Source organism: Melospiza georgiana, chromosome 2 (assembly GCF_028018845.1).
Source record: "Melospiza georgiana isolate bMelGeo1 chromosome 2, bMelGeo1.pri, whole genome shotgun sequence".
In the NCBI taxonomy this organism is placed as follows: Eukaryota; Metazoa; Chordata; class Aves; order Passeriformes; family Passerellidae; genus Melospiza; species Melospiza georgiana.
The window spans coordinates 72,676,973-72,693,415 of NC_080431.1; the positions used below are offsets into that span (position 1 = coordinate 72,676,973).

General features: G+C 37.8%; 1 protein-coding gene across 3 annotated transcripts in view; it reads left to right on the plus strand.

The window, feature by feature from the left end:
* Positions 1-16,443, plus strand: part of GRM5 (glutamate metabotropic receptor 5) — a 244,074-nt gene that overhangs the window by 105,991 nt on the left and 121,640 nt on the right. For all 3 annotated transcript variants that reach the window (XM_058018391.1, XM_058018390.1, XM_058018392.1), the window contains one exon: positions 2,821-3,070. In XM_058018391.1, coding sequence (XP_057874374.1) covers positions 2,821-3,070 — 250 coding nt within the window. The remainder of the gene's footprint in view (positions 1-2,820; positions 3,071-16,443) is intronic.

Genomic DNA, 16,443 nt, shown 5'->3' on the forward strand with positions numbered 1-16,443 from the left:
AGTTTGAATGCTTATAACACTTTCAAGCAAATACTGCAGTATTTACAACATAAAAGATATGCAGTTCTGTAAGTAAACTGGACCTGGCTGGGAATTTTCCACTCAGTTTTTTGACAGAAAATGAGATCTTCATAATTTCAGTGTCTTTGGTGTCATAATTTAACCCCAGCCAGCAATGAAGCACTAGGCAGCCTCTCACTCACTCCCCTACCAGCAGAATAAGGGCGAGAATCAGAAAAGTAAAAGCTAAGGGACACGTGGTTTAAGATAAAGACAGTTAAATAGGTTAAGAAAAGCTGTGCACACAAGCAAAGTAAATAGGGAATTAAATCACTAATTCCCATGAGACGTTCAGCTGTCTCCAGGAAATCTGGGCCACATCACGTGTAATGGTGATTTGAGAAGACAAACACCATCATTCCAAACATCTTCCCTTTCTCCTTTTTCCCTGAACTTTATGTACTGAGCATGATGCCATGGTCTGGAATATCCCTTTGATCAGCTGGGGTCACCTGTCCCAGCTGTGTCTCCTCCCAGCCTCCCATGTAGCCCCAACTTCCTCACCAGCATGAGAGCATGAAAAGTAGAAAAGGTCTTGTCTCTGTGTAATCCCTGCCCAGCAACAAAACATTTCTATATTATCAACCCTGTGTTCAGCACAAATCCAAAACATAGCACTATACTAACTACTGTGAAGAAAATTAACTCTATCACAGCCAAAACCAGGATATTGTTTTTCCTCAAACTTACATCTTCTATGGCAAAGATTGAAAATGTTTCCTTGTTCTTTTCATCTTCTGTTAGAAAAAGTGAAATAGAATATTTAATGTTGATCCAGAATGACCTAAATGAAAATAATTTTAGACAAAGTAGTTTATTTCTTGTCGGATGGCTTAATTTTATTTTTGAAGACCTATGGGTCCGCTGGGAGTTAAATCTGACTGACCCTAATTTTTCCTTCAGGCTGGCTTTGGCAGCTATAATACATATTTCATGAGACACCATGGTTTTGACCTCTAGATGAACTATTTCAGTGTCCCATGGGAATCACTTGATGCTCATGTACCACAGGAAACACAGTTTGCCCTAAGGGCATGACACAGGGTTAAGCACTGGACTCCTGATTTACTACTCTCAAGAAGCACTGTAACAACTGGGTTTAAATGACATTTTGTCCAGGAAAAATTTGCATGATAATGTGGTTTCCATTAGACCTAATCACAGCAAGGAAGAAAATGAAAGACCTTTCAGGTAGGGGTCTACCTTTAGGTAGAAAGACCTGCATTCAGGTTGCCATTTTGGTTGGGTGCAATTTGGAAATTTAGTGATCTCAGAGTCTCAGGGATTCATTGCTGGTGTGAAAGAAAAATAATGTTACTACCCGTCTTCTTGTTATTTTCCTCTTTTGACTATTTGGATGATAAGATCCTGAAACTGAGCACTGTTTTTAAATTCATATTCAGCTCTGAGAGTAACAAAACCCCTGAGCTGTAGCCCCAGAGTGATAGGGATGACTCCTCAGGTGGGCAAGATGAATTCTTGCTAGCTTCAAAGTCCAAAGTAAAAAAAAACAAACAAACAGACGACAGTCTAAATCCATTTCTGATCCTCACTGCTTCACATGCATTTTCACTGTCAGTGCTCCTGTGTACTTGTAATTCTGCTGGTAAGAGAGTATTTTTCTTACAGATTCTTCCATTTGCAAGCTAACAAATTTGTGAAGGATCAGTGGTTTCTTGCAACTTGATCACTTGACACTCGCAGTTTTATTAATTAATTAACCGATTGTATTTCTGTGGAATATTACTGAGGGTTTAAGACATTACTTTTGAGAAATATTTCCTTGCCTCAAAGACATTACTTTTGAGACAGATTTCCTGCCTCACAGACCTCCTTGTTTAAATGAGACATGAAACAGATTTCAAAAGCCAGATGGAGGAGCACAGGGAAGCAGACACACAATCCTGGTCGGGGTGACCAGTGGTATCAGTACATCCACTGTTTAAGCACTGTGACTTTTGTGTAGGCCTGGCAGTGAAGAAAGTGTCTGTGCTAAAACAGAATAAAGGAAAAAAAGTATCTGTCTCTTAATATCTATTACCAGTTTATCTCCATAGAGGAAGAAGGACATGGAAAGAAAATATGAAGTATTTCCCACTGGTTGAAATTTAATTCAGAACAAACAAACAGGAAGAAAACCCAGAAAAGATTAAAGCACATTGAGTTCATCTGTGCTCTAGTGATCCCTGTAATGCTAATCCTCAATTTTATTATTAATTCTCCAGTAGAAGTTTTTGCTTCAACAAAACAAATTTTACTTTTCACTCTACCCAAAAAAAAAATATTGCTTTTCAGATTGCATTATGAATTAGGCGATATTGTGAGCTTTTTTTTTTTTTGCATATATTTAAAATATTACACCTAAAAATTAATTCTCAATGTATTTTTTTTTAATTTACTGAAGTAAATCACAGAGAATTTGGCCACATCAGTCAGTTTAAGAGAATCAGAAGAGATGGCCATTTGTATATACACTATTGTACACATTATGGACCAGATCCTCACAGGTAGTGAAGTACTCAACAGCCTTTGGTTTAAGCAGAGATGCAGTCTCTTGAAGAGCAGTGAATTTTCCAGGAAAATTTATTGACCTTGTCTTGAAGAAAAATTGACTAATTAAAAGATTAAAGTGATGTTGTTAAGATTGGTACAGCGATCTCTCTGCAGATATGTAACACATTTAAAATATCTGATGTTTCCCAAGGAAGTAAAGCTGCCACAGATTTTAATATATGCATTTGTGTTTCTGTTTGCATTTAGGAAACTATGGTGAAAGTGGAATGGAAGCTTTCAAAGACATGGCAGCCAAGGAAGGGATCTGCATTGCACACTCCTACAAGATCTACAGCAATGCTGGCGAGCAGAGCTTTGACAAGCTGCTGCGGAAGCTCCGGAGCCACCTGCCCAAGGCGAGAGTGGTGGCCTGCTTCTGCGAGGGCATGACTGTCAGAGGCCTCCTGATGGCCATGAGGCGCCTGGGACTCGCTGGGGAGTTCTTGCTGCTGGGCAGGTGAGTAATAACATGCAGTTATAGCCTGCTGTTCTAGTCAGCAGGGCAAAAAAAGGAAAGCTATCACATTTTCTGGATATGATGCACATGCAGCACAGACTCATGGCCTCTCCTATACCTGTGCACGTCTAACAGATAGGGATTAATGTCAGCTCTGTCATAGCAGTACAAACTCTACAAAGACATGCATCATTCTCATGACATGCCAGGCAAACACAAGTCTGCTTGGCCACACCAAGCAGCGATGAGTAAAGGAAAGCTGGCTCAAAAATCTTTGATCTATATCACCGTTTTGTTCACTGAAGTTTAAAATGCATTGTGTACTTACACAGCCTGAAGCTGTGTCTCACTCCAGTAACTCTGTGTTAAAGATTGCTGATATGGCTTCTGGGTGTACCTGAAACAGGATTTCCCAAAACAGAGTTTGTTAACTGTCACCTTTTCTTCCTGATTCAGTGTGTTGATGTGCATACCGTCCTAAGTGCAATATATAGGTAATCCTTTCTCTTATTTCTATGATATCAGTGTTTCCTTTCCTAACTGTCACAGGAAGAAAAGTCTCTTACTGTCTGTTCATCTAGAAGGAAAAAATCCTGGACTCATAAGCAAAGAAGTTATTGATGTGAACCTAAAGGGATCTTTACATTTTCCCCTTATTCAGCAAGTGGATTCTAAACAAGACAGGAAAAATGATGTATTGAAAACAAAAGGGAGTATACTGGCAGTCAACTAGTCAACTAATGTACTCGGTGCCTCTTCAGTGCATTATTAGAAGGATGACCTGTTGCTGTCCCAAGCATGAACCCTATGGGAATGCAAGCAAAATGGTGTTAGTGAAACCAGAAGTCATGGTAAGACCTCCAGGGAAACTTTCAAAGACTGTCTTGGCAGCTGGGAAACTGAGTCTGTCCAACTGGTAGGACACCAGCCTCTGTTCCCAGTCTGCCCCGTTGCACACAGCTGCCCTTCCCCCTCGGGCAAAGGGGAAAGCAAACAACTGTGGCTCTTGTCTCTGCCCCTAGTCTTTGACTTCAGCCTACATATTGGCATTTTCAGATGGGACTGTCTTAATTCTTTCTCCAATACATGGCAACTGTCTCCATCCTTCTTTTCTAATACATTTTATCTGTAGGGGATTCCATGGACTGTCTTGGTCCTTTTCTGGACAGACACCCAAAGGGACCACAATCCTCAAGGTGAAATTCACATGAACATTTATAGATGTCTATCATTTAGACACTTCCATGTAGCCATCAGTATTTGCTCTACAGTTAATTGGGCAAAATAGGACCTTCTTAGGTCCCTTGTTTGTAATGTGAATATTTCAAGTAGCTCAGAGAAATCATATTCTGGCAAAGGGCTTGTACAAAGATTTTCTTGATAACTATCTTTGCTGGAAAAGGCTACTTGTCAGTTGTTTAGAGTAGATTGGAGCAAATGCCACCTCCACTATCTCTAGCTGAATCTGGTGCCATAGGATATTTGCTATCTTCTGCCCTAAATACAAGAAATTGTCAACTATCTGCAGCAGTACCCGAATTTAGAAGCGCATAAGCATTGTTTTAAAAAAAATATGTTGGCCCTTAACTACACCAGACTCCAAACTGTACATAATTTTTTATGGGATTTATGTACAACAGTGCTAAGTTTAGCCCCCTGAGATGTTTTTATGAATAAGGACTTCAGAAATTGCTGACAATGAATAAGAGCAGAGCAATTCAGATTATCTCTTCAAAAAAAAGCAAGGCCTAAAGAGAACAGGTTTTAAGGCTTTGCTTCAAGTTTTTGTTTGTTTTGTCTGTTTTGTTTAGTTTCTTTGTGAAAAATACCTGTTTCTAGCTGCAGTGGAAATTGTCATGAGTAATTATAAGACAGCTGTTATTCGGTATATGACTTCCATTGAGTAAATTGAAAGTGATAGCTTCTCTTAGAAACCTAAACTGCAAAGTCTTTCCAATTGAAACAAAAATCCTTCATTGTAACTGACCATTTAGGGTGTATCCATGCCTGTGGCACTACTACACAATTTAATTGTGAAAAATGCAGCAAGAGCTGGAAGTGTTTACAAAGAAAGAAAAAGGAAAGTGTAGGGATTTTTTCTATCCTTTTATTTATTACCAGAGATTCCAAGGTAATGGCTGAGAAGTGTCTACTCAGGCATAGGTTAATATGCCCCAGCCAGTAATTGCTGCATCAGACGAGGATGGCTGGAGAGATATAGTCTCTCTACTTTGGCTCTGCACTTCAGAGTTCCCAAGGATTTTGGAGCATGTGGTATTTTTCAACAGCTTGATGTCCAATTTGATATCAAAATCAGCTATAAGCCAGGGAAAAATAAACCAAAAGCATAAACAAATAAAAACTAACTAATTTTGCCACCTGAGGACTTTTGTTAGGCTTTGAGTCACCCTGAGTCTGTAGAGCAGTTTTGTGTTTCTGCCATGCAGCAAGAATCATGCGTAGGGTGTAGGAAGTTGTGGAGTAACAATGTTTCACAAAAATGTTCATTCTTACGAAAATGTTCTCCTTCCACTATGGGCTAATCTCTAGGTTTTGAGGCAGAGGCAAAAGAAAAAAGTAACAGAAAAAACAGAGAACTTTAAAGCACTTCTTGACATAGATGGGGCATAAAACAATTATATAATTTACAGTGATAATCTGAGTTCCTTTAGGGATTTAAAGATCTGTTTTCCATGACTTTCCTATGTGCTCTCTTGGTTTTTGACTCTTGGGCTCTGTGGTCTGTGAATATTTACCTGTTGGTCAGAAGCTAGGGTCGTTGGTTGGTTCTGTAGAGAATGACCTAAGGCGCTGACCTGGGATGGATGTGACACCAGTATAAACCCAGATCATACAAGCAGATTGTATTGGGGACCTTTTTGTGCATCATTTGTCAGGGGAAAAGACAGGAGGCAAGATTTTGAGAAGAACAGATGGTTCTGAGTGGTCTAAGGAGAAAGTGCTACATCTGAAATTAAAGAAGGGTCATGAAATTAACTTTTCTTGCAATTCTATGCAGGAAAAATGGACTAGGATAAGATTTATACTTTCACTCCTTGTCTGATCCTGGAGTTGCTCTGGGCTACCCATTCCACTGAGAAGGTTATAAAAGGGCATTCCAAGTGTAGTGAGAGTGCCGTTCACTGGAATGCCATGGGCTTACAAGAAAAACTACCTCTACTAATGAATACTCTTTTTCTGCCCCAAATATTCTTCCCTATTGTTTTGTTAAGTGGAGAATTATTTTGTTTCTTTTCCCAATGTACATAAAGAACTAAAGTCGCAAAGCCACACACTAGATTTATGGGAAATCATAAATTAATCAATATTTCCACTTCCTCTTCGCTTTCCTTTATGTTCCATTTTTAATTTGGATTCATCCCTAATATTTTAAATCCAAAGCCTTGCGAAAATATTGGGATTTTTTTGAAGCTATGGATTTCTCACAGCATCTGTTTCATGCTCAGATAAAGAGAAAATGGATTGGCCAAGAGGAATGCATATCACATAAATTCCCTTTACAGCCCCAAGGAGAGGAAAAAGATACCTTTCTATAAACTCTCCACTCTTGACCTACTATGCAGTTTCTGAAATTGCATTGCCTGCTTGTGACAGATATGCAAGGTGGCATGTCATTAGTGACTGTAACATTCCAGAGCTTTTTGATTCATGGAAAACATTTTAAGTGCTTGGCAAATATTTACCTTATGCATCTTGAAGAATGAGACTTAACCTCAAATGCAAAGGCGAGTGTGCTGACTTTCAAATGTGAAAAAAAAATGTTATTTTAAATTACCCGTTACTCATCTTAATTGAGATGTGGACACCAGGGCTTCACCTGTTTTTCTTTACTGCTTCTGTCATCCAGAGGTCATACGCCAGGAGATATCCTTACAGATAAATTGATTTGAGAATAAATAATACATTCACATAGCAGAATAACTTTGAAACAGATTTCAGAAGGAACCATGGAATATTAATTGTGTAGATGAACCCACTTTGGTTGTACATGATTTCCAGTTTTTCCTCATTTTATTTAATATTGAGACCCAACAGGTGAAATTGTCTTTTGTGTTGTACACCCACCTTCATCCTGCTCCTCTTAACATCTAGTTTCTGATCTTTGGACAAAGTATCTGTGATATTTCTCTACAATAATCATTTTATTTGATGCCTTTCATCTGCAGGAATTCCAAAACTTGTCTCAGAATGACTAATTACCTTAGTGCTAAGTCACATGATTTTTCATAATAAATTAGAAATCATTAGTTGTAACAGAAATTATAAATATTGACAATTACTGTCCTAAATGAAATGGATTCAGAAAACACTACCAGAGCACTAAATAATTATATTCTTTTTTTTTTTGCTAGCTGGAATTATTTTATCCTATATCAATTAACACTTTCCAGATGGGACTCCCCATGGTGTTGGTGGCAGCATTTACCAAGGGATTATTACCAAGAAGCAGCTGGGACATAGATACTCTGTTTTGGGGTAAAAGAACATCAAGATTCACAAATGCAGTCACTATGTGTCTTTTACCTCTAGAAAAGAGAACTTTCCCTGGTTGATTTGTTTATTATTAGAAAATAGTTATTGTAAAAACCCAAAAATCAAAAGACATAAATTTTGCAAAGAATTTGTGATTCCAAGTGCAAGACAGTCAGACTATTCCTCCCTAAAGGAGAAGAGAAGGGAAAGGACAAGGGTATTGGAATGGTCAGGCATTGAAACAATTCCCTACCCAAGGAAGCGGTGAAATTACGATCCTTGAAAGTGTGCAAAGTGCATGTGGCACTTGGGGACGTGGTTTAGTGGTGAATAGTTGGACTTGATAATCCTTAAGGTCTTTTTCAACCTTAATAATTCTATGATTCTAAATGGAAGGTAGATGTATATAAAGATAAAAATGACTTGCTCAATGTCTCCAGCTTCCAAATGACATTCCAAAAGCCGTACTCATCTTCCAGAAATTACTGGGGCTTCCATTTGCTTCACATGTTCATGTATGCATATGGAGATGCAGATTTACTACTGTATTTACTATCATATTTGATTAAAAAAAAGTTAATTAAAATTATCCAGTTTTTCTGTGGTATTAAAAGACAAAATTACACAAAATGAATAAAAACATTTAGCAGAGACAGAAATATGTCCTTAGGCTCTTGGACTGATTCTGATTTTCAGCTGTCCAGCTGAAGAAACATGGCCAAAATTTATCAGTCTGATTTAATCTCTACATGACTCTTAGATACCTAACTTAGCCAGGATTTACAGAAATAACATAAAACTGTGACTTGGCTGCAATATCTACAGCAAAGGCACGGGAAATCTAGAGCTGCAGGGCATCCCTCAGAGTTTCCATCTTCTTTGAAGTACTCAGGACTTGATTTCTATGCACTGTAATGTCCTTGGAAAGATGAAGAACCAGGTCCTGCATTTTCAGGATTCACCCTGTTCTGTGATAAGTGAGGTCTGTGCCTTGGGATGCCTTGGGCCGTGCCTCTGAAGCATGCCATGGCTGCAGAGCATGTCCAGATGAAGTTGGGCGAGGGCAGGACACCACTTCTAGCAGTGTGATGATCAAAGCAATTCAAGGGAGGCTCTGCAAGAGGGCAGAAGGACACTGAAGCAGTGCCCATTCTTCTCAGAACAACAAAGGAATTCTCTATCACAATTCACCTCTCCTAATAAGATATCTGCTTAGTTCCTGAGGAGATGGAGGAAATTGTTATTGATTTTAAGAGATATTGCAGCAAATGAGCTAAGCAGAAGGTAAGTAGTCAAAATGAGGTTAAGAAGGAAGAATAAAATGTGGAGAAACATTAGTTCCAGGAAGTCCCCAGAGTAATTCAGCTGATAGGAAACTCAGAAATATATATGAAAAAAGCTGATTAGCACCTAAAAAGGGCAACTATAGCTGAAGGAAAATTAAAGCAAGATAGATGATCTGAGGGAAATGAGTTCTTTTTAACAGTTTAAAAGAAATCTTTTGTGAGATTTTAAAATAAGTGTTTGTTGGATGAAGAAAGATCTCACTGTAAAGGATGCAGTGATTTCCTTCCAGAAAGTATGCTATGTGATGTGGGTTAACATGCCTTTTTCTATCTTTTTACAAGTCCAACTGGTGAAGAAGTTCTTGTAAAATAAATTAGGATATGAAATTTTGTAGACCTGAAATGTGCTCTAGATTAATTTTTGGTTGTTTCTGCTACTTCAGGGAAGTATTGATCAGACAAAATACTTCTATCTAGAATACTTCTTGCTGCCTAACCTGTGACAAAATTGTGGAAGATAAATACAATGTAAATGTGCAGATATTTCCTCCAAAATAAGCAGGTGAAAAGGTACTTTTAGAGTAAAAATTGTGCAACCCCAGCCTGTATGAACAGTCTGATCCTTTTTCTGTAATCCAGAGTAGGCAGGAGTCCAGTGCAGCTTCACCTGAAAGATGTTTTCTCTAAGACAAAACAGCTATCTGCTGCCCACTCATTATTTATCTCTGTTCTTTTGTTCAGGCATGAACGTGTAGCCCAAGGTATCTTTGTATATCTAGTAATCAAATGTACTGTAAATAACAACATTAAGTCAGAATCTTCATTGCTACCCAAAAAACCCAGGAACTTAACAGCAAAAACAAGCTTTGCTTTCTAGAGATGAAAAAGAAATTAGGGAAGTGAAAAGTTGTCTTCCCTCCTGTATGCAAACAGAGCCTTTAGAAATAAAGCAGACTAGAGGGCAAAGAATAACTTGGTTTTGAGCTTTGTGGTCTCCATTTGAGGCAGCCTCATGGCTCAGAGACCCTCAGGGTAAGCAATAGCAGCAGGGTCCTGCTACAGATGGAAGCAGTGAAGTGGTTGGTCAAAGCTGTTTGTGCAATGATGCAAAAAAGCATAATTTCCTTTCTGTGGTTCAGACTCCACAACCTGAAAGCAAATCAATCCACCTGACTTTTAAAATCTTCTTGTATGCTTTTATTTTTTTTTTCTCTGCACCTATCTGACCTGATTCTAATAAATATTGCACCTTGCTGTTCCATTTTGCTATGTAATGTAGATCAGGTAGTGGGCATGGGAGTAAGCTCTACACCTATTTGGAAGAATGTCTTCATTTTGGTGTTTCAGGAATTATATGTATTCCTTAGGGTGGGTGGTGTTGGTGGTATTGGGGTGGATGTCTACCATGACATCAAGCAAACAATAAAGAATTACCAAATGTGCACGTTGGCAAGTAAGCACACCTTCTACACATCTGAAAATGTAGCATTAGAAAATACTCTACCAGGTCAGATCAAAAGTCCATTAAACCAATTTGTTATTTCTGGGAGTGGTCAGAAGCAAATGAATGGCAAAAAGTAACACAAGTCTAGGATGGAGCAAAGTTCTCCTGGAGAATTCTTGGCATCTTTGTCAGGGAAGCCCTTGTGGTTATCTTTCTGGCCCTCCTCAGGATTCCCTCTAGCAGGTCCACAGCCTTCCTATGTTAGGACCCCAGAGCTGGAAGCAACAGTCCAGGCTCTCATGAGAGCAGAGGGGGAGAATCACTGACCTCAACATGTTTCTTCATGCATACTTTTGCTGCAGCCCATGATGAGTTTGACTTTCTGGGCTGGGAGTCCACATTGCTGGATCATGTTGAGCTGCTCATCCAGCAACAACCCGAAGTCCTTCTCCTCAGGGCTGCTCTCAATCCATTCTTTGCACAGCCCGTACTTGCGTTTGGTATTGCCCCTTGCACTTGGCCTTGTTTACCTTCATGAGGTCCGCATGGGTCTAGCTCTCAAATCTGTCAGATTCCCTCTGGATGGCATCCCTTCCCTCTAACCTTGTCATGACAAATCATGTGTGTCCAATTGAATTATTTACTTCCTGTAAGTAAAGGTCTACTCTTTTTCACCTACAACTAGCATTAACAGCCAAAGGAAGGTAGCTTTGTTAGTCAGTATGTTTGAATAGAATTGTGCCTCAGCACTGTAGAAAAAGACAGTGGCTCCTTCAAGTCTTTTACTTCTGCACTGATTCATCTCAACCAATTCATGCTTGCTCCATCTCAGATAGATCTGCTTAAAGTATTTCAAAGACAAAAATTTACAGCCCTCTCAGTCTGCTTCTTCCCAAGGGTAACTACTCCTTATATTCTTCCTAACATCAAACCTACAATTCTTTTAAGCCCATTACTCCTTTTCCTACCCAGGGGAACAAAGGAAGGAAGCAGTTTCTAAGACTGCAAGTTCTATATTTGAAGACTTATGCTTACCCTTGTTCTGCTTTGACAACTTTCAGTATGAACAGAAATCAGGTTTTACACTTTGGAACAGCACGAGATCTCTATTATCCCAGCGGAAATGAGATATGAGGCAAAGTACAGAAAAAGAGATGTCAAACAATCCTGAAGAATTATATAAGGTTTATTTTCATTGCAAAATGACAAATTCATGAGATGACCTACACGGTTGAAAAATAGACAGTGAGGCAACCTCAAAAATAACTCCATATTGCCAACAGACCTGTGCTTGCAGTTCTGCATGAAAAGTCAGAGGCAATGCTGAGAAATTGTGTGTATCTGTGGGTGCCTCTCTGTTCTCACCCAAGAGATGTATGCTTCTGATTTTATATTTGACTAAGAAGTTCTGTTTTATCTCACAGCTTATTAAAATTCAGAATGGAAGACATCTATGGGTGGCTGACTTAAGACTGTTCTCTACAAATATGTCTTCTGAGAGTGACAGGCAGCAATCAGAGAATTTTCTGACGTAAGACTATTTTGAGAATGAGAGGCTCTTCCAATTCTAAGAAAAGGAATCAAAAATTCCCTTGGAACAATGAAAATATTTTTTATTCAAGCTTGAGAAGAGATTGGATGCTTTCTTCTCAAAAGCATAAATTCAAGAGGTAAAAATAAATGTGGATCTTAAACCCCAGCATTGTTATTTCAATTTGCTGCAGTCTACATGCTAAAATATTACTTTTAAAACATTAAAGCTGTACTTTTAAAACATTAAAAATGAAAAATGTGTTCCAGTATATATTGCTAGAAAAATTTAAAGGCACTTGGAATAGAATGAAAATTAGCATTATGCTTGAAATTTTCTGACCTTTAGAAAAGCTACAGAATTTTGATTAATAAAGTTAAGAGAGCCTAAAATTTTCTTTATTTAAAAAAGTGATTCTGTTTCTTCTTCTCTAAAATGAACGCTTTGACAAATAGAGTTTTGCAGTAAGGTACGGATTAGCACTTAAGATCTGTTTTCTTTCTGTTGTCTTTCTCTGCAGAAAGTGGGTATGATATTTTCCATTACTTCTTTTTAACTCTTTATTTTTCTGACTTATCTGCATCATCCCAGAGTCTACACCCAGGACTAGTGACTCACTGCAGACACACAGATTTTTTCTCCATCTTCACATTTCAGTTGATTTAGTTGCACCTTGAACAACTGGAAGATCTGAACATAAAAACATTACCTACACAGCAGAGATTTACACAGGTGGACCCATCTCACTAGCAGTGATGAGTAATTATGGAAGAGTATTACTCGGAGTAATGAAAACTTCTGATTTGCAAACTTGGGGGGTAATTCATTTTTCTATCACTCCATTAAAGTGACAAAGCACACACAGCAGCACATTTCCCCCTCCCTATGGCTGAATTGATAGTTTTTACTGAAGCCATTGTCTCTCCAGAGGTTAAGTCTGAAGGCAACTGACAAGGTGAACCAAGCACCAGAACCCACTAAACCCCATTCTGGTGGAATTACGTCCACTCCTTCCTTGAAAAGACATTATAAATTGTGGCAAGAATTCACTACTTTCAAGAAGACCAGATAAAAAAGCCATGTACTTTTTCAAGGAATAAGACCCAAGCTGAACTTTGTTGATAATTTTTATATTAGAAATGTGTAATAGCAGAATTGATTAAATGAACAGTATTTTAATTAGGGAGCTGAAGTTAATAAAACTTATATTTGCTAAGGAGTCATACTGTCCAACCTTTATTCATGTTGGTTAGTGATGCTGAAGGAGGTAAAGACAGACTGAATTATAATGAGTAAATCATCTCTGTCCTGGGAAATTGCATAGCTATAAAACATAGTGATTTAATACATTTTAACTGGTATGTTTTTAAGAATTTCATGTCTTGAAATGCTGATATGCACAAATCAATGTTAATCTTGGATGCTGACTATTTTGAAATATGATTGGCTGATATGATTTTTAATATAATTATGCCAATGCATACTAAAAGGAACATTATTACTCATTTCCTAAAGTAAACTAAATATATTTCTGAAACTCATGTGTTCAAAGGTTTCAAGCCTTAGCTAAATTATTTTGCTTATCATAGCCAAATGTGTATCATGTGGATGCTGAGTAAAAAAAAATAATGTTAGCCACTCAAGATCTGATTTTATCTGAGCATTTCAGACATGAGGAAAATTATACTATAATGTAATGTCAAATCAGCAATATGTTGAGGAGGAAGACTGTCACAAAATAAATGGGTTGATTGTACTTTTACACTTAATAGAGATTTTATGGGGCTTTAAGCAAAAATATTATACAAAAATGTGTTATTTAACTGCTTGACCTGACACCAGTATTTATGCAAAGAGCTAGAAACTCTTGCATAGAAGGGAATGTCAAGAAACCGAAACGACAAGTGCAGGTTGTTTGTTCATAGCTCATTACTTGAAATTGCCTTCAGAGAAAGGCATTAATGAATGCACAATTGGTGCACAATTGGTTTTGGTCTTTAAAAAGAAAAATCAAAGAACGGCTTCTGAAGTTGTCATTTCTTAGCTGTGTTTTTGAGAAACTTGATATGGATTTGTTTTTTTTATTATAAGATATATAACTGATATTATCTAGCAATAAGAAAATAGACAGCTTAATTACTTGTGCAGCAATTTCTCTGTCAGAAATCTAATTACCTCTTGCTGCTCCATAAGTCCTTGTCACATGGAACCTCCCAGTACAAGGATTGGGTAAAGGTAATTAGTAATTAGTATTTTCTAATCATGTCCCCCCTTATTTTGCACTACATTGAACTTAATATGCCAGTTTCACCTGCTGTCAGCCAGGAGCTCCATGGCATGTTATTTCATTCTAGCTGTGCTCTTGTAACCAGAAGAGAAAGTGATTTGTACTCCAACAAAGCATTAACTCCTCTCTCCCAGCTGAAAACAACAGGGCCAAAGGAGCACCCTGAGAACTACAACAAAGAAATAGTGCAGGGACCACAGAGCCTGCATTTTGTTCAGCTGCAATAATTTGGTTGGGAGGTGCAGAAATTCCTAACCACAGGAAAGCAGCAAGGTAATTCCAACACACCAGTTGAAAATTAATACCTTCCTTCTGAAGTGCTCAGGGTTAGAGCATACATCCCAGGTAAGGAAACAGTTCTTGGGTTTCATCTGAGGCTTTCCTGTAGCAGGTGGTGACTGTTTCATTTCTCTAAGGGCGATGCTAATCCTGAACTCAGGTTATATCCTCTTTGAATCTCTGACATGAGTGTTGTCTGAGCCTCAAGTCATACATATTAGAGAAAAGGGGATGACTGCTCTTCAAAATAAGCTCTAGTGGTTTTATATCATAATTTCATTCCTAATTTAGATTGTCTACATGACCATTATATAGCACAAAACTCATCTTAAATAAGGGCAGTGTTAAATTGGCCTGAGCTTACTCCAATAACCAGTAAGCAAGGTGTAGGCATTGTACACAGTGATTCACACAAGGATAAGGAAAATTGTCCTCTGCTGGGGATTTGGGGAGAATACCTCCAAACATCCATTGTGTGCTGAGAATCAGGGAAGATAAAATTTTCACTAATGTATCCCTCTCTCAGATGGGAATATTGCCTTTGTGGGAAAACAGAGATGCCATTTGCCTTCAGAAGGGTGGACAGATGTGAAGTCAGGGACAGGTTTATCAGACATCTGTTCTTTAAAAGAGGGGTATGTCTATGGTGAGAGTCTACTCAAGGGTATGAACTTACACATGTTCAGGAAAGAAAATTCTTCACCTTGAATCCTTTTTTCCCATAAATGGCATAGTAATTCCTGCATACCTTTGCACCTTCTCTCTGTGCTCAGAGGCAGGTTCTGACATCTTCTTCTGCCTTTTACCTATAAAAGGAGCTATCAGTTGGATGTGCCAAGGAGCTGCTGAGCCTGCCAAACAGACTGAGTGCTTCCCCCTGACTCTGAGGAAGCAAGTGCCTGGAAATTCTTCCAGGTTTAGGAATTCCCAGCCACAACTCCCTGGAGGCTGCAATTTCAAAAGTTCAAAGCAGTTATTAATGAGAAATTTCAAGGAAGAAATTTGTTTCCTGGTCTTGATTTCAGCTCCACCGATTCTGTCTGAGGATGCTGCATCCTGACATTTCTAGTGATTTAGTGTCTGGGAGCTATCAGAGACAGACCAAGGTGGATCCAGATGCACAGATGAATTACAAAATCATTTCTAATGTTGCTTTCTCTTTCATATATGTAGCAGCTTTAATGGTGACCTTCTCCCTCAGGGCTCTTAAAACAGAATCCAGAGCCTCATGGAGTGGTACTAAAATCTTATGTTCTTGTAACAACTGAGAATTTACTATCAGAAGAAGGTAAATGACTTCTAAGATGAATTTTATACTACTGCAGATTATCTGCAAGGGTGTTTTTGAATTGCTGTCTTTTGAAAATTAATTTTCTAAAAAATTACTAAGGTTGTACATGTTTGCTTTGTTATTATAATCTGTATCAGTAGTCAAGAACCAGAAACTTCATCTGATTCAAAAGAAATCAATTATTATTTTTAAAAAATTACTGATCAATATTCATTAATGACATTGCTGCATAAACTGTATTGAAACTTTATCACAAATTATTTTTCTTTAAAATATTCACTTTAGAAAAATCAACTTTTTCTTGCTAGATTAGGAATTGAAAAATCCTCAGCTGTAATAATGCATGTTCTTTCAAATTTCTGGGATGAAAAAACACCTCAAGAACTAAAAAAATCTTTCTAGAGTACTACAAATTACATGGTTTTCAATCCCAAATTACAAAATTTTGCAACTAGAAAATTTTCCCTTTATATTAATTTAAATTTTTTTTTTGGTAGTCATTCCCCTCACTGTCATTCAATTCATTATAGTTGTATTACACTGAGAATGTGGTTTTCACAAGTATTTTAAGAAAACTAACTTAACTTGGGCATTTTAAGGGACTTTCAATCAGACACAGTAGCTGTAAGGAATACAAAAAACTACTTGTTTTCTTTGTTTTGGAGGTGGTTTTTTTGGTTTTTTTTTTTTTTTTTTTTTTTTTTTTTTTTTTTTTGGATATTTTTCATCCCAGAAAAATATTGATTTTGAAATGAAATGCT